The 17,827-nt window shown below is 49.9% G+C and overlaps 1 protein-coding gene and 1 long non-coding RNA gene across 2 annotated transcripts in view; both read left to right on the forward strand.

Annotated features, from left to right (window-relative positions):
• Positions 1–5,627, forward strand: part of DAGLA (diacylglycerol lipase alpha) — a 46,683-nt gene extending 41,056 nt beyond the window's left edge. The window contains exons 17-20 of the mRNA XM_026045610.1: positions 88–284; positions 526–655; positions 1,262–1,443; positions 3,709–5,627. Coding sequence (XP_025901395.1) covers positions 88–284; positions 526–655; positions 1,262–1,443; positions 3,709–4,636 — 1,437 coding nt within the window. The 3' untranslated portion in view covers positions 4,637–5,627. The remainder of the gene's footprint in view (positions 1–87; positions 285–525; positions 656–1,261; positions 1,444–3,708) is intronic.
• Positions 5,628–5,892: 265 nt separating this feature from the next.
• Positions 5,893–11,015, forward strand: LOC112952710. The gene is made up of 2 exons (XR_003250457.1): positions 5,893–6,722; positions 6,824–11,015. It is a non-coding gene; the product is annotated as an uncharacterized LOC112952710 (long non-coding RNA).
• The last annotated feature ends 6,812 nt before the right edge of the window (positions 11,016–17,827 follow it).

Below are 17,827 nucleotides of genomic sequence, written 5' to 3' on the forward strand. Positions count from 1 at the left end.
CTAACAATCTCTGGTAATACAGTTTTGCTTCTCTCTGACTCCTTCCCTTTTTTTCCTTTCATTTCTCTCCTTTCTTGTGGCGGACAGTGGCGAATCATTGTGGGTGCCACCAAGTGCATCCCGAAGTCAGAGCTCCCTGAAGAGACAGAGGAAAATTCGGTAACCAGTAATCGCCTCTGGACCCATCCCAGTGATCTCACCATTGCCCTGTCTGCAAGCACCCCGCTCTACCCGCCCGGCCGCATCATCCACGTGGTGCACAACCATCCTGCAGAGCAGTGCTGGTGAGTGGGTGCAGAGCTTTGAAGCCAGGCTGCGGCTGGCAGGGAAAAGTTACTTTTGAAGAAGATCCCCCAGTAGATGAGTCCGTCTACGAGGGAGTTCTCCTTTCTGTCTTTTTCCTCCTGTTGCTTTCCCCTCTCTGTAACCTCTTGTTTCTCACTTTTGTATACCAAAATACTTGCCTACTCTTTCATCCCCTGCTCCCTATTTTCTGCTCTGTTTGGATTCCAATTCCTCTTTTAGTTGCTGTGAGCAAGAGGATCCCACTTATTTTGCTATCTGGGGTGACAACAAGGCGTTTAATGAAGTGATCATCTCGCCAGCGATGCTGCATGAACACCTCCCATATGTGGTCATGGAAGGACTCAACAAGGTAACACTGYGAACGGGGGACAAGAGGTTGGGAGGGACCATTTAGTGGGACAACAGGGGCTTGGACCAGAATRCACCAGAGGCCCTGGTTTGGCCAGGAGAAGCTTGACATGGCAGTGCTGATGTGGTGAGTTTATAGTCACATATGAAGAAGGATCTGGAAATTGAATGTAGACCTTCATCCCAACAGCAGTGTGCTAAACTGGGCCCTTTTTCCAAATACCATGCCACACTTRTGAGAGAGGTTGGCTGGTGTTTCATTGCTTCTCTCAGCACCTGCTCACTTCAGGTTGTGCTTCAGGTGGTATCTAGTGAGCTGCTTTGGAACTGGGCCTCTCTGTGATATGTGAGGGTGGAATGGGAGGGTTCAAAAACCTTACAGGCTGCTGCTGCAGCCCCTGTGTTACACTGTGGGGTGGGCTGAGCTTATGTATAGTGCTTGCAGGAAGATCTTTGCCCCCGAACTGCAGTTCTCAGCCATGCAGCTCTGCCTTGTAGATGTAGCCTCAAGGCTGCTTCTGGCAGCAACTTGAGTCACCTCCTCAGAGCTGATTTTCTGGTAGGGCACTCAGTAAARCACTGCTGTTTCTTTGCTTACCTTGTATAGGTCCTGGAGAATTACAACAAGGGGAAAACAGCTTTACTATCTGCAGCCAAAGTAATGGTGAGTCCTACAGAAGTGGATCTAACCCCAGAGTTGATCTTCCAGAGTCAGCCCTTGCCTAGTGGACCCACAATACAGATTGGAACTGGAGCCATAACAGTGGACAGAAGAAACAGCAGTACTAAGTAAGGACATATCTTTGATTTCTTAAGAGGTTTACTAGCTCTCAGTGTGGGTCCTCTTCCTCTTGGGTCATTGTGATCAACATTTGTGGGAAGGACAGATCCACGGCCTGCCTGTGTAGGACTTCTACTTAGCAAGCTGTGGTTGCCATAAGCTTACCAGAAAAAAGGCACGTAATGTTTCTTTATGGTATGTAACTTGTGGAATATTATAAACAGGAGTTTATGGGAACACAGATACAGGTCTCTGGGCCAGCAGGATGGGATAAGAAAGAAGGCAATGCCGATGTGAAGGGAAAGCAATTGGTGGTGTTCGTGAAGGAGAAGAGCCCGAAGGAGAAGAGCCCTAGCTCGGGCTAGGGAAAGGCAAGCAAGGGAGAAAGGTGTGTTCTGAAAAATGCTCCTGCAGGGATTATGTTATGAAAACTGACTGGTTGAGCCATAAACATACTGGCAACGACCATAAGGTAGCGGCTGAGCAGTACATCTAGTGGATGTTGCAAGGGTTTGGTGTGAGGAYGAGCTCATTCTTTCCGGTTGGTATAAGCAGCTCTCCTCTCCAAACGGCAGAAAGGCTCCTTGCATGTTTTCAAATAGAGCTTGAGGTGCTGAAGGGGACCAAAGATTTGCAAAAGACCTACAAAATAAATATAAAAGTATGGACAAAGATACGTCTCAGCATTTTAAGATGGAGCACCTGACTTGCAGCACAGAAATGCACTACGTAAGGCAAAGTTACAAACACAACAGAGGTGAGAAGATGAGAAGGAAGATGGTCCGTAGCTGGAGACAGTAAATGGGCTTCGTAGGTGGAAACAGAAGATGGCACTATGTTGAGAGAGGCTTGTTTCTTTTCAAGGGAATCTTCTGCTTTGGAGGTTTTGAGTAAGTAGACTGAAAGAAAAGCTGTGTGATGTGTGATTAGGATGTGGGAAGAGGTGGAATGAGATGATCTGTGCTGGAGGCGATACGCAGCTGAGTGTCCGTGAGATGAGATGAGCGAGGTGTAAATTTAAAGGGAAGATGAGAGAGAAGACAGTCAATAATATGAAAATGATAAGGTTCTTGTCACAGAGAGAGTGAATGATGGCCAGACAGCCAAGGAGAGCTTAGACAGGAGCAGAATGACAGCACTGAAACTGCAAGAGGAGGGAGCAACTCGTGTTAATAAATCCAAGAAGATGGATTAGGTCAAGCAGCAGGGAGGAGGAGAGTGATTTCCCTGTCATAGCCAGAGCAAACCCTGGAGTGAAACAGTCTAGAGAACTGCTTCATCTGGAGGTGAGTAAAGCAGGGGGCGATTCTTGAGAGGTGTGAAAGGGGAAGGAGGAGAGACAGAGGGCAAAGAGGCTTTGGGAAAGCAGTAAGGGAGGAAGATTTATGATTTGACTGTGTTTAATTCAAGATCCATTACTGTGTCGGATTCCCTCTTTACCTCTTTCAAGGGTACTTGAAGCCTATTCATGCACATTAGCAAAGCCAGCTATGCGCATGCCRCAGTCTGCTCCATTGAAATAACACTTGCATCAAATATTGTTGAAAGCCTTTCCCTGGACATCGGTTGTCCCGTGCCTTTGGACAGCTCCAGCAGTCCTTTGCTAAGCCCGGGGTTCTTGTGCCAGATGTTTCTGGTTTTAGGGCAGTCATTTGCTGACTGCCAGTATTCTCCAGTTTTGTGTAGGCTCTTTTCCCAGATCTTTGACCCTGTGTCAGGAGGAACCTGCCTGATCCGTAAAARTCTTTGTGTTCCTCAAGTATTCCTCAAGATCTTTACCTCCCTTACACAGACTGAGTAAATTGCTCTTTACCYGGTGTAAAGCCTGCCATTGGAGATGGTAGCTGAACTGTCACGGATYGTGGTGTAAAATAGTCTCTTTTTGACAGCAAGGTAGGGACTGCCAGCAGGGAGAAGGAGAGGAAAGCATGAGACAGAAGTGGTTCRGAGAGTGAGAAGATAGTTGTAGGTTAGCTGTACACCTGGCCTTTAATGTCTCCTACCTGAAGTCTCTCTATCCTAACTCCTAATGTAAGGTTCAGGGAGGAGTGTGGATGTAAAGGTGTTGGGTGGGGGGTTAGCTTTCGGCTGGGAAGAGGGAGAAGGGAAGGAGATGTCTCCTGTGGCTGTATGAGGTGGCCTCGCACWAGGCCAGAGCGCCCTCAGCATGCGTGGGGCTCTGTAGCCAAGCCTCGGTTCTTGTGGCCGTTCYGTCAGCTTGTGGTTCTCTAAGGGGTGATGTGAACTCACGTTGTCCCTGTTTGTCTTTGCAGGAGCAAGTCCCATTCGGAAATTAGCCTGGAGGGATTTTATGAGACAAAGGCACTTTCCCCTGTGCAGAAGGACCCTGTGGAGCTTCTCCTCCTGGATACAAAGGAACGTCTGTCTGTGGAGCTGCAGGACCGCCGCGCCCCTCTCGCGACCATGGAGAGCCTCTCTGACAACGAATCCCTCTACAGCTTCGATTCCAGGCGCTCCTCTGGCTTTCGGAGCATCCGGGGCTCCCCCAGTCTCCACGCGGTCATGGAGAAGGACGAGACGCACTGCTTTTACATAGACCCCGCTATCCCGGAGGAGAACCCCTCGCTCAGCTCGCGGACAGAGCTGCTGGCTGCTGACAGCCTTTCCAAACACTCCCAGGAGACTCAGGCCCCGGACACCGTGCTCAGCAGCGGGGGAACCACCCCGCAGCGCCGCTGCAGCGAGGCGGGCGCCGGCAGCGACGGGGACCGCGTTTCTTTAGCCCCGCGGGAGGAGCTGGCGCTCCAGAACGGGCGGCTCGCTGACGTTCCCAGTCCCCAGGTGCTGGAGTTTGCTGAGTTCATAGACAGCCTCTTTAATCTGGATAGCAAAAGCAGCTCCTTCCAGGACATCTACTGCATGATGGTGTCGGACAGCTCCAGTGACTTTGCAGAGATGCCCAAGTCTGTCAGTGATCAGGAGATCCTGTTAAGGGCCCAATACGAGCCCAACTTAGTCCCAAAGCCCCCGAGGTTGTTTGCAGGTTCAACAGATCCTTCGTCGGGCATCTCTGTCTCACCCTCCTTCCCCCTTAGCTCGTCCGGAGAACTCATGGATATCACTCCCACAGGCGTGAGCAGCCAGGAGTGCCTGGCCACTGACAAAATCCGGACTTCCACCCCCTCYGGGCATGTAACCAGCCCTGCAAAGCAGGAGGACCTCATGATTTCTGCCCTCTAGTGCAAGGGTACAGGGGCTTGGCTCTGCGAGCTGATCCCGTAGGCAGAGTGCTGGGATAATGCTTGGAAAAGCTGATCATTGGGCAGTTCAGGTCAGAAGAGACACCTGGAAACATTTCCTCCTGGGATGCCACAGTGGCAGCACAGTGGTGTCTGGAGGATGGATTGTGCTTGGGTCCCATGCTTTGATTTGGGAGAAGAAGCGTTGCCTCTCGATGCCCACTACACAAAGCGGGCCTAAGTCTCTAAAGGTAGATGCAAGTCCCCTGCCTTAGCATGCCTGGTTTCTATTAAGAGGCAGATTCCTTGCCCCAGGGCACCTGCCGAGGTGTGGGAGTGAGATGTACTGCTTCAGGGAATCCTCTGGGATGGAGGAGTGGATTCTCTGAAGCTCAAGGGTTGCACAGGCAGAAGCAAGGGGACCAGGTCACCCCCCCGGTACTATTTCCAATGGTCTGGAAAATGAGCGGATTGAGACTTTGGGCCCTATTGCACTAACATGTTGGRTCTGGCCCAAGATCCAATTCGTCACACTTCCATGGGGATTGTTTTTGTAGGACACTCTCCCATTTTAAAGCCATTGGGACTGTATTCTCCCTAAATGCAGTCTCCCCTTCCCTGGCCAGGCACAGCAAGAGTCAGGCTGGCACTGTGTTTTCTCTCCCCTGAGTATTTCTGTGCTCAGTGACCACCAGCCACCTTCTGAGAGGACAGGGAACTCTGTTCTGGAGAGCCAGAGCCCTTTGTCACGTCCCCTTCTGTGCCAGAAGGAGCCCTCCTGGATGCCACCGTCGTCACCTCACGGTTTCCTGGACCGCTCTGAGCTGGCGTCGCTCCCGCGGGACTGGCAGGATGTTCATCTCAGAGCTGCGTGGATGGATCAGCTTCACCGTCGTGTGCCGGGCCCCTGCAGAGCCTGGGAGCCTCGGCAGGACCCGCGGGGTCCTCACCCCACCTGCCCGCGGTGCTTGCACATCAGTGCTGGCCTCTGTCGCTGAGAGTTCAGGGAAAAGTTGAACTTCTCCTAAGTATTGAAATCTCTTGTATGTTTACAGAGCTGCTAAGCTTTTTGGAAGGTATTTATTAAGCAAAGAGGAARGTTTTCCCGAAACAAAGAGCATGTTCGTTCTCTCCTTCCTGTGCCATTTCCCTCTGGGAATTTAGGGGAGAGAGGATGGGCAGACGTTGGTACGATTGTTTCTAAAGCAGGGCTAAGGTGACCTGAGAGCCCCTTGCATTTAAGCCCGGGGGAAGCTGCATGCGTCTCTCACCTGGCCTCCCCTCTCGGCCTCCCCATGCATGATAATGCATTGCATAGCCCAACCATACCTTRTTTTAGCAGAGCTGGAAAAGCTATCCAGGTGCTGCTGTGCAGGGAGCCTCTGTGAGCAGAGCTCAGCCTAGCAGAGCTCTCCTATGGTAGGAATGTTCTGATGACAGRGACGGGAGAGGAACCGTCTAGCTGGGAAGTTAAATATACCGTGACCCRCAGAAATCCCTTAACTAACAAAACACGCTCAAAGCTCAGCAGAATTGCCAATCAGCCTCATGGAAAAGGAATTCCTAATTAACTTTTGTTTTGTGCCCATGTTACTGTCCTCTTCCCTCCTCCTTTGCTGTGGTATTTCCATCGTGGGAAGATGCTGTACTTCCCATGAGCTCAGTGGAACTTTTCCTGAGCACTGCCTGGGGTCCTGTCATCCATAACATCTAGCTGTGTTCATCAAAAAGTAACTCCTAGTTCTGGCCGTGGACCTGCACTCCGGTGTCCCGGGTGCTGTACAAGCAGAGCAAGAGTGGGATCAGATGCCATCACACCAGAGCAGTTGCACTTTATACCCCTGTCCATTGACAGTCTTCAGCAAGTGCACGGAAACGCTGAACTGGGCTGTGTGTCCGAGTCTTGATGTCCCTGGCAGCAATTCAAGTTAGGATCCTGTATCCTCAGCTCCTCACAGGGCCTTTAGGAGTGCAGGGGCTTTGTCAAACAGGAAGCAAACCATGGTCAAAACCATACTCAAAACCATGCTGAAACCATGCTCTGTGGTTCAGATTCAAAGTGTGACCTATAACTTCATGAACTGAAGGTAATAAGCCCCTCTGCATTCTTTGTAAAAGAAAATGTATTTTATTTTGAGTAACAAAAAAAAAAAAAAAAAAAAAAAACCTTTTTTTTTCTTTTTGGCAGGTCCATCAGAAAAGAACAGGGTGTTGAATTCCCCTGCTGAGAGCTTCTGTGGTTCAGGAACTTGTGTAGAACAGCCGTGTAAGTGCCATCAGCTCATGCACTGTTGCAGACACAGGAGAAGGCTGAATTGCTGCAGATATCCAAAAAAGACTGAGAAGGTGGTGGCTAGGAAAGCAAACAATAAGCTGGGTAGTTTTTGAGGGAGAAAAGGTAGTTTAAAGATCGAGACTGACAAGCTGTCTCACATACTTCCTGACATTTTGGTAGTAAGGAAAATGAGTTCATTTCTGCTTTAAACCTTGGCAGAAAGTGAGTAGTAATTTGGCACTTAGGTAGAGCTTGATCTCTACAAAGCACTTTACAAACATTCAYGTAAGAAGCATCTCGATCCCTGGCAGTTATGAGGAGATCACCCACTCCGAGCCTAGCTGGAGCTGCTGGTGACCATCCCTTGGTGACCATCCCAAGGGAGCTGGGAGCCGACTCAGCAAGGAAGGTGGATTCCTCCCTGCTCAAAAGTCTTACTTTCAAAGTAGCGTTACTTTCAAAGTAACGAAAGTAGCGTTTCAGGAGTGACCTGATTGTGTTTACCAGACAGCACTATTGCACTAGAAAGTCATTTCCAATCTGCGTGCAGCCCCTTTATTTCCTGGCATGCACGATCCTGCGCGTGACTGGTTCCCTCCTCTGTGCCGCTGGGACTGGATCCGGGGGAATGTGGCTACCTACCCTTCCAGCTGTATCGGGAGGCAGCCTGGCATGCGGTTGTTTGCTGTGTTTGCACTCTGCCTGTTAGGCTGCTTCTGAGAAGCCTCGAATTGCCTTCTGCTAGTGACCCACCTTGCCAWAGACCAAGGCAGGAAAGGTGCAGAAGAACCCTTTCCGTTGAGGTTCTTATTGCATCATATTAGGGATAGTCACCATTTGCCACTCTTGYGTCCTGACAGACCCTTTCCAGTTGCTGCCCCTCACAACCTAACCCCGTGTTCTTTGCATTTCTGCTCTAAGTTGTCTTTCTGGGGGTCTTCATCCTCGTAATTTCTGTGCCGTAGGAGCATTCGCACAAGCTGGTGTTCCATTCCATCCTGGAAGAGCCTATCTGAAAAGTTAAAACTAAGTGCTAGGATGTAGCTACCTCTTTGATTCAYACTGCTACTATTGCCTACGTTCTCTGCCCTTCCTCCACTGCAATGTGTCTTTGAAAACGTGGAGCCTCTTCATTTTTCTTAACCACTTGGCTGCCAGTTGCTACTCTCAAGGTGTGTTGCAGCCACTTTGTGCCTTGTAATGTCTAGATGTTCCCTTAATATTTCCATGGGGTGTTGCATCCCACAGAGGCCGTGCTGCAAGTGCACTTGTGGTGTTCGACACGCTGGTCCTCACCTAAACCACCAACAGTTCACTCRGTTCTTTGGCATATCCTCAAATCACAGTTCAGAGCTCCTGGATAAAGGAGTGGAGCTGAGGGCATCCGGCCTCTGGGGGACAGAGACTGGGCTTTGTGCGCCTTAAAATTAAAGCATAGTAAACGAAACCTTGTATTCTGATGCACCGTGGTCAAAGACTCTTGTGAGGCTTTTACTGTTCCTTCCCCAGCCCTCCAGGTAGGCAGCTCTTGGTTAAGTGTAAGGGTGGGATGGGGCAGTTGTCCTCACGTGTTTGGTGGTGACAGCATCATCAGGCTGCTGTGGAAGGTCATCCCGAGGCCTTGGAACATTTGGGGCAATGCAGGAGGCATTTGCAGCAGACACACTGGAATGGGTTTCCAGTCATTTTCTATCCTCTTTGAGCTCTTGTCTTGTTTTACTTGAGAGCTGTTGCTTTCTGTGGCRGATGAGGGTGTCTTGAAAGGTCACAGAATTGTTGGCACTGAAGTGCTCTTAGATGCAGGTGCTTTTGCCTCTCTTGTGTCCMGTCAGGATTTTCCATGGTCATTCCCAGCTTCTGCATTTTCTTAAAGGAATTTATTCTTTAAAGTGAACAGGAGTTATATGGGATATTCTGTTCTGTACAGAGAAATGAGATGGGAAAGCTCGTTGTGAGGGTAGATATAACAATCCACCAACTCCATCTCTGTGCTTTTAGGATATTGAATGCATTACTGTAGATTGCACTAACAGCTGAARATGCCAAACGGGAACGGGGTTTAGAGCTGTTGATGAACCAAGGAGCTCGAGAAGGAGGAAAGCCCGTGGACGGCCGGGGGATGCGCTCTTTGGAGCTGATGTATTGCCCGGCCTGAATTAGCGTGTCCTTCCTGCCAAAGGGAACAGAGTAGGGGGCAAATGATGGCAAGCCCAGCCAACTACATTGCYGAGGGATTCTTTTTGTGGTTATCACCTCCAAATAAGCTGCACATCCCCTGAGTTTCGCTGTGTGTTTGTGATAAGGGGCTAATTAGAGGGGCATTAAACCTCTACTTTCAGCAGTTTTGTTTCTTTCTGGGGTCTTTCTGATTTGTTCCCGCTCTCACTGCATGTTGCCCGGCTTTGTGGAGCTTTTCCGTGGTTTTGACTATTTCTCCTTCCCATTCTAAAAATCATTTTAATGTTGCTGTGTTCTGCTCTCAGACTGCATGATAGGATCTGTACATGTCTGCGAGCATCTTGCTGATCTGTAAAATGGCCTCTTGTAATCTRTTCTTCAGTCCTTTGGATGTTTTCCTCATGTGTGATTTTTCTTYTAGTCTGTGGGTGGGCAAGGACCAATGTTTTCCTTGAACTGCCCACACAGCCACCCAACTAAATTTAGAGCTTGGAGCATAGGAGTGATGAAAATTTTTCYTTGACAATGGCCCTGTGTTGATCACTGCTGAAATGCAGTTGTTTTGGGTTTGCAGTTTGCCTTTTACAGCCATCTATGTATAGAGAAGCCTGGAAGCAGCTTCGATCTTAGTTAAAAATACATGTCTTGGTCATCTGCTGGTGTATCGACAACCTTATACTTGCCCCCTTTCCTAGAACAGCTGTCACATCTTTCTGGGAGAAAAACAAGATAYGGATCATCTATGCAAAGTGTGCCTGGCTTCTTCGGCAGGTTTTACAAGCTGGGCAGATGTATTTCCAGATATCGTGAAATTCATTGGGGCATCTTAAAACTTAGCTGCTCGTTTGCGAGCTGCCTCCCTGTTTCTGCCAGTGAATAGATCATATGCACACGTAAGAACTGCCTATACTTACAAATGCTGCCTGCTCTATCCAAGTCCAGCCTAACTGTGACACTGGAAGGCATTCTAGTCTGCTCTGTCTCATTTCCACGGTCAACAGAGGCATTTCTGTATCTGCCTTGGGAATCAGCTGAGCTGGAGATCTGCTGGATACTGAGTCTCACTGTGTGCTTGTGCAGACCCACAGCTTGGATATTCTCTTCTCTCAGCAGTATGAGAACGCTCTGTCTGCAGCAGCTTTGCTCAGTTTGCAGCCAGGTTAGCCATGGCATTCCATCTCCCTTTTTTTTAAGGATGAAGGTTGCAATTACTGCCTGCGTTAAGTCACATATGCCAGTAATTTGCTTATARAGGGGCTTACAGGGCTTTAAATGCACTGCAGAAATACTGGCAGGTATTTAAAGTAACCCTTAGCAAAAGTAGCAGCCTTGTTTGCTAAAGAATTCCTTGAGCCTTTTTTGAGTCTGTAGCAGTGCATTTACATCTCTCTGCTCAGATAAGCGGAATCTGGGATTCTTTTTGCTGAAAATCCTTCCATGCTGTCATATACTTGTTATCCCCTCTTGTGTTTAAATTATCCCCAGCTGCAGCTGGATTTTTGCTGAGAGCTGTTATATAATTGTGCTGCTGCCAGCACACGCACAGGACTGTGATCCTCTTCTTTCTAATCAGAAAAGCCTAAGGTGAGTAAATATTGGTTGGCTAAATGCTGCCTTGTTCGAGCTCCGTAGCAACAGAAGGAATGAGTTACAAAAGGAAAGGGGAGCGAGAGGAAAATGGATCAAATGTTGAGCGTGCCGGACCTGAAAGCTCCATGTGAAAGCCCAAGGCAGGCTTAACAGGAATGGCTCTTGTTGCTATTAGCTTTGGGCAGCAGTGCACGAAGGGGGCACTGCGTCACCCGGGCTTTTTGCACATCCTTCCTGGAGGYTGTTCAGTACAGAACTGCAGAGCTGGATTTGGGGATGAACCACATGTTTTGTGCCAAAGGGCCCCGCTCCACGCTGCTYCTCCTGCATGGGGCCCTGGCTCATGGGGTGTTCTGCATTGCTCCTTCTTTGCAGATGGGATGGGTCATGGAGAGAAGGGAAGAGAGAGGGTCTGGAACTGAGAGGTAGGACTTAGTTTGGGTGGCTTTTGCCTGCTGGTAAGGCAGAYGTACAGCTAATATTGCTGGAGAAGWACGAGAGAGGTGTGAGAAATGGATATTGGTATTAAGTGACAACCTTCCCAGCTCCTCAGTGCCCGCTCTGTTCCCTTGAAGGGAGGAGCCAGTGCTCCTTGTAGTGAGAAGCTGCAGGTTGTTTGCTTCAAGCCAGGTTTTTACAGTCCCTCCCCGAGGGTCAGGGCCTTCCTCACTGCTGAGGTGGGCTGCAAACCCAACCCTGCTCATTTGTAAGCTCTGTGTCATTAGAATTAAGAAATGCTTTAGGAAGGAGATATTTTGTTGTGCATGGTGTGGCGCGTGGCATGTTCTGCAGGGCAACAAGACTGTCAGCTTTCCTCATGCGAGAGAAATCTTGCCAGCTGACAATAATCAGAGCATGTAAGTCCTGGCRTTCCTCAAAGGAGGTGTGTGTGCTTGCCTTCGAGGGCTTTGCTGACTCKGTCATGGATGTTTTGGGTTGCTTCGTGCTTGTTTTCTTCAGCTCACGGGAACTGTGCCTTGGTTTCCCGTCAGCTTGAGCCGTGTGCTTGGGATCGTACATCTTCCAGCTTCCCTTCCCACTGGTACACACTGGCTCTCTCCTCCGGAGTCCGAGTGCAAGGAAGGAGCTTTGGTAAAGACTGGCTCGGCGCTTTTCTGCCTGTGGGTCCCCGTGTTCCCTCCTCAGTTAGGCCTCGCCAGGTTTCCCTGCTGTCCCCCGCTCCTTCAGCTTATCTCCAAGTGCCGATAGCGACGTCTGACTTCTCGCACGTTGCAGGTCTGACTTTTGAGCAGGCTGCTTGTTCACCCCTGCCCCACGGCCACCCCGCCATCCCGCTGCAGGCCCAAACCTGCCCGTGCCAAGGCAAGGTTGATGCACGGGAGGAAGGGAGGACTCTCCCCACCGTTTTTTTCCCCTTTGGTGTATGTGGAAGGACCTTGGCGTATTCTAAGCTGCTCCCTGCAGTTTTGGTGTAGTGACAGTTTTGGGATTGGCTTTAGAATAGCTTCCAAAGGCAAGCGCTCTTGTTAGGGAGTCGGGCGTTTTTGCTGTTGTCATTACTGCGTTTGAGACCCTGATGACTTCACCACTTCATCTCTTGCTTTGTTTTTCCCTTGCTGAACTGCTGAAGATGAAGTATTCCATCTAGACTTCACATCTATATGACAAGGGGACCTCTATCAGGCTACTCGCTTATTTCTGTAACATCAGCACGAAAATGAGCCCTCATTTTTGGGTTTCCTGGGCACTCCGCTGCCCTGCTGTCTGTCACAGGCTGTCCTGATGCTGGTTGAGATATCAGAGTGGTGGGATACACGTAGCAGTACCAAGATGAGGGGGGAACAAGCCAAAGCAGCGTGCATGTTGCTCAGCACTTGGGCTTCTTCAGTGGCACTTGCCTCTACASTCTGTCTTAATGGGACCTTGGGAGGTGCCGTGCCTCCAAAAATGATCCCGTTCCTGTGGGTTTGCTAGACCACTACCACAACCTCCTTGGGTCTGAGCTCCTTTCTCAGCATCCCCGCCGCGTCCGTGGGGAAACGGCATCGTTTGCAACTACCGAGGCTGCCACTTTCCAGCTCCCCCTCCACAAATGCTGCAGCGGGCGGTGGAGGGAACGGGCCCCAGTTCCTGTCCTACCGCCCAACGTTATTACTGGTGTCAGTGCAGGGGTTATTGGTGACGAGTTCCACCTCGCCGTCTGCGCGCATGGGGCAGCACGAGAGGAGCACTCTGCACTTTAAGACCCTTTCCGTTCCTTCAGCTGTCTGCTGCTGCGTCCTCCTTCCCTCTGCAGCCCCTAGTACTGCCTCTTCTGCCCGAGCAGAGGTTGCAGAAGCTGGGCAGTAGCTGCTTCTCTGTGGTTTTTTTTTTTTCATTTTTCTTCTAAATTTTCCTTTTTGTTGTTCCTTGCTGCCAGCTGTTTTGGGGGGTCCCAGCTGGATGACCTCCCTGCTGCAGGGTCCCAGCTGCTGTATTTCGAAGGAGCTGCTCCCCATGGAATAGCTCCCTTACCTCCCACACCTCTCTCTCTCAGCAGACACTGATGCCTCTATGGGAAAAGCCCTTTTGCCTGCCTCTGTCACCTATTCCACATCATGTGCTGGGGCAACTCCGATTAGGTAGCTACTAAATTAACTCTTTCAYCCCAACTGTCTCCTTATAGCTAAAGCCTTTTGCATATGTGGGGAAAAAGAAATTCTGGAGAGCTCTGAGCTGTTCTGGGTTTAGAGCACTTTCATATGCAATGAGTGGGGAAGCACCAAGGAACTTSTGTCCCCCATGCTCAAGGTCCCTGCTTTTCCCAGGAATGCTGCCCTCTGGATCCCTGCTCCGAGCTGCCCCAGCATGAAGACTCTAAGGAAACTCAAGCACTCTTCATGTGCCATTCTCATGTGACTTTTTGTACCTACGTATGAAGATCTAAACTAATATTGCTGTAAAGAAAGATACAGATTAATATAGCATATTATATAAAGATATATGTATATAAAAACTTCTGTATATTGTATGGCACTATGTATAAACTGGATGTAGAAGCATGACTGGTGTATGTGACTGTTCCCGAGCCTGACCTGGAGAATGGTGGTAATGGGATTTGCCTGAGGACCTGTCCCAAAGGACTGTGTGTGCTTGAAAGTTGGAAGAAGCTGCATTGTTGTAACCCTTGCTGCAGGGCGACGAGGAAGACGATGGGGCCACTTGATCTCTGCAGCTGCCTGAAGGGTTCTGTGGAACTGCTCGGGTGCTGCTGGAGGCCGCATGTCCCCTCGGTAGCCCTSTCTGGTCTGTGTCTCACCCTTCCATGGATTGGGAGAAAAACTTCGGGGAACATCGCTGCCCCTTGCAGCTAACCTGACGCTTGCCCTAGGAAACCAGGTGTGCAAACTGCAAGAGCCTCAGCTTGGAGCAAGCTCCAGCTCCTTTCTCTGTGGTAAAGAAGAGAGAGGAGGCAGCTTGGCACTCGTAGCTACCAGGTATTTGAATTTAGCATGCCACTGTGAGAAGAAGGGCGTTAGTGCAAAAGTGGTGGCTAAGAGGGGATCTTCGGCAAAGCTATAGGGAGAGGGCAGGGACTGAATGCAAAGAAAGAAATAACAAAGTAATAATGCAAAGAAAGCAAGATGAGTGTGAAAATCCGCCTCGTGGAGMGAAAACGACGCTGAGATCCATCCGTGAAGAAGCAAGTAAGTTCAACTGGTAAGCGGAATTTCCTAGGAATCTGGCAGCAGGCACCCTTGRGAGCAATGGACACGTGTTAGTGTGGGTTTGTAAAGCAGGACACGAGCATTCGGTGCAGTTGATGCACCCAGCTGCTGTTTGTGCTTTCCCCTTTGCAAAGCGTGGTCACTACAATAACTGGAGTGCCTGGACAGAGTGTCAGGGAGAGCAAGGGAAGCCAGTGGGCTGGGCTAGTACAGGAGCTCTCAGAAATACGGGCAGGGAGAAGGGATATCTAGGAGAAAACAGTCCTGCTAATGGCTGCGTGGATCAGTGGTGGTTTTTTTAATGGTTGTTCCTGAGCAAACTTAGTCCTGACGTGGAATTAAGAGCTACAAAGTGGCTGAACTGCTGAGTCCCTATAAAAACCTCCAGAGAAAGTGCTGGTATGTGTAAATGCTTGTCTGATGCTTCGGGGATTATTTGCCCTCTCTTTTCTCCTGCCCCTCCATAACCATATCAGTTAGTCTGATAAAAGGCTATTGCTTCTTCTATAAACACTTTCTCCAGCTAAAAAGAAAACAGCAACAAATCTCTGGACACTGCCTTTGTGTAAACATAAAATAATCCATGCTGAGGACTGAGTGACTGTTTTAATAGAATTACTAAGGTGAAAGTATACGAATGTGGACATAGCAGGCAGTCTGGCTGTTGCTTTAAAGCCTCTCTTGCTACCAAGGGCCTTAGCTAATGAATGTGGCCAGGGATGTAGCTGCCTTTTTTAGGAAGAATGTCTGACTTGGTGGTGGCTGCAGGAGAATTTCCTCGTTTACTAAGGAACATATATTTTTTCCAACCTATTCTCCCCAAGAAAACAAGTCCTTCAGTTACAAAGGAAAAGGAAAGGTTAGGAAATGACAGCTTAGAGGTGAGTGTACAGAGATTATTCTTTAAAAAAGAATGCCAAGAAAGAGTCAGCAGTTATTTCATTGGCATCTATGCTTATTAGAAGAAGTATTGATTTGGTGAGTTTTATTACGCAAAATTTCACTTGACCAAGGGATATTTCTTGATACCAGTGTTAAGCTCAAAGGAAATAAAAATAATTTACAGATGGAAAGGGCTTTTTATCTGAGCAATATCTAGCTCTCAGTGGTTTGATAAAGGTTTATTTAGCTTCCACTAATGGGAAAAAAAAGAGAAGCTGYGTGGAATAATGTGTGGAATGATGCGTGGATGAGCAGCATGTGATGGGCTGGGTGCACTGGGACCTTGCTGCTGGAAGGCCTCCCGTATCCCGTGAACTGGCACGAGCTCTGTGGAGAGAGCTGAGAAACTGGCCCCACAGCAGCATGGGGGAGCTGTGTCTGTGGCCCTTGGGACATCTCCTTCCCTGAGAACACTGGTGAGCGCAAAGGCAGCTCCWCCCTTTGGGATCCGCAGGAGTCACGGGAGTTTGGCACGGGGAAACACCGCTGTCCCACRTTGTGCTTGCTCTGAACCGCAGAGCTGCGGGTCCCGGTCCCCGCGCCTCTGCCCRCAGCCTGCCTCCAAGAACAGGAGCGGGTTCCCGTGCAGGCAAGCTGCCCGTGCCCTTATGTAAATCCGTGGTGGGGCTGTCTCCCTCTCGGGAACAAGCCTCTTGCGGTTAATGAAYAACCGGCAAGAAGTTTGTCAGCGCAGGGCTGCTTTTGCCAAGGAGAGATAAGAGCGTGAGCTCACGGSGGGACCGCGTCCGCCTGCGGCCGTGCGGGAGCGGGAGGCGCTCGCATCCTCCGCTGCCTCTGCCCGGCGCTCGGGAGGCTGCCGGGCTCCGTGCAAGCAAGTTCACAGCCAAAGCAGCTATCCTAAGGACAGGGCTGGTAAGAACAGGCCAGCGTGGCCTGAAGGGGCTTTGCCCGCCTCATCTCTCGGAGTTGGCCCTGGTGGTGTCGCACAGAAGGCTTGTGCAAGGAGTCTGTTCTGGTGGTCTRTGTTGCTGAAGCTGAGGAAGAGGCTCCCAGCAAGGGCTGCCTGGACTCTCATTTGCCAGGAAACGGGCTGGATTCACCTGCAGTGAGAGGGCAGCCCAAGCAGGCAGCTTGGGAGCTGGCCCAAAGAGGGGATGGCCCAAAGCGAAGAGGAAACCCATCAGGCAGCCTAGTGAGAGAGAGCCACAGCGAGGAGGAGGAGGATGCGCATGGGAGCCGGGGAGGAATGAAACGCACCTCCGTTTTGTTAGATTGCCTGCTGAYTGCTGAGGGATACGGAGAGGTGGGCACGCTGTCTGAGGACAGGGGAAGATGGAGGATGAGGAGGAAGAGTCCAACGGGAAAGAATATTTGTACGAATGCAAAGTACAAGCCTTGAGTTTTTGTCTATATTTACGCTTACTAAACCCAGTTATATCCTCATTGCCCATCACAAAGGGGAGGACTGCTTGTGGATGAGAAATGCTCATGTAGAAAGTGGACTGGTTCCTCTTGCCAAGGCTTCATCCGTCGTTCSCTCGGTGTGCCAACAGGGAGGGATTTTCGCAGCTGGGATGCACAGGCAACGAGGTGAGGCAGATCTTGCAAGGGGGCAAAACCAGAATAGCTCTAGCGCCAGCAGCAGGTGCCCAACTGAGGCTATAGAAGAAGATAATTTGCTTCCCATTCCGAGTGTCCCCGCTGGGCAGGCTGTTCCCAGTGCGCAGGAAGAGAGCAATCTAGCACGTACCTTACGCACAAGTGATAACAGTGAGTTGAAGCTAGCAAGGCCAATGACCTAGGCGTGAATGACAGTCTCCTTTACGYTGCTCTGATGTTACCTCTACCCAGTCCCCTCAGCTCTCCCTCTGCCTTTCTGTGTCCTCAGATGAAGCCCAGTTACAAGAATAGTTTCCAAATAGTTTCTCTTTATTGTTCTAGTGTCCTATGTATTTGCATGCCACGGTTGTATACACGTGACTTGAATGTATTTCAGTTGCAGATGTTGGTCAAATTTGCTAACRTACCTCGTTTCTCCCCCAAAGGTTAAATTTAGTAGCAAGCTGGGCTGCCCCGAATTAAGGTGATTCATTCACCATAAAATTCACCATAACATACTCAACAYTTTCAGAACTAGGAAATGCAGCTGAGGTAAGAGTGTCCTCCCTCTGTCACGTATGAGTAGGCCTTGCTCAATGCACAGCACTGTCTTTGTGGCATACCTGCTCAGTTTGTGAGGGTTTGTGATGGTTTGTGGGTGCTGCGCTCTGCTTGGTGGCAGCAGCTGGAGCTGCAGGCGCTGCTGTGAACGGGTGACTGCTGGAGCTGGTTTGCAATCCAAGTTCAAGGCTGACTTTGGACAGCGGAGCCCCAAGGTCTGCAAGTTCTTGCTGTCCCTCAGGCAGCGCTCACCTAACCATTGACTAACCGGTGTCACTGACTGCATTCCCATGGAGTTACTCATAGGAACTTCAGCTTTCGCTGCAGACTTTTTGCTCCCTGCGTGTTCGTGCTGAGGTCAGGGGCAGGCTCGGAGGAGCACTGTCGCACTAGATAAGACCATCGACTCTTCCAAGGA

The sequence above is a fragment of the Nothoprocta perdicaria genome, unplaced genomic scaffold, assembly GCF_003342845.1.
Source record: "Nothoprocta perdicaria isolate Ctin4 unplaced genomic scaffold, notPer1 scaffold_405, whole genome shotgun sequence".
NCBI classification, from domain to species: domain Eukaryota; kingdom Metazoa; phylum Chordata; class Aves; order Tinamiformes; family Tinamidae; genus Nothoprocta; species Nothoprocta perdicaria.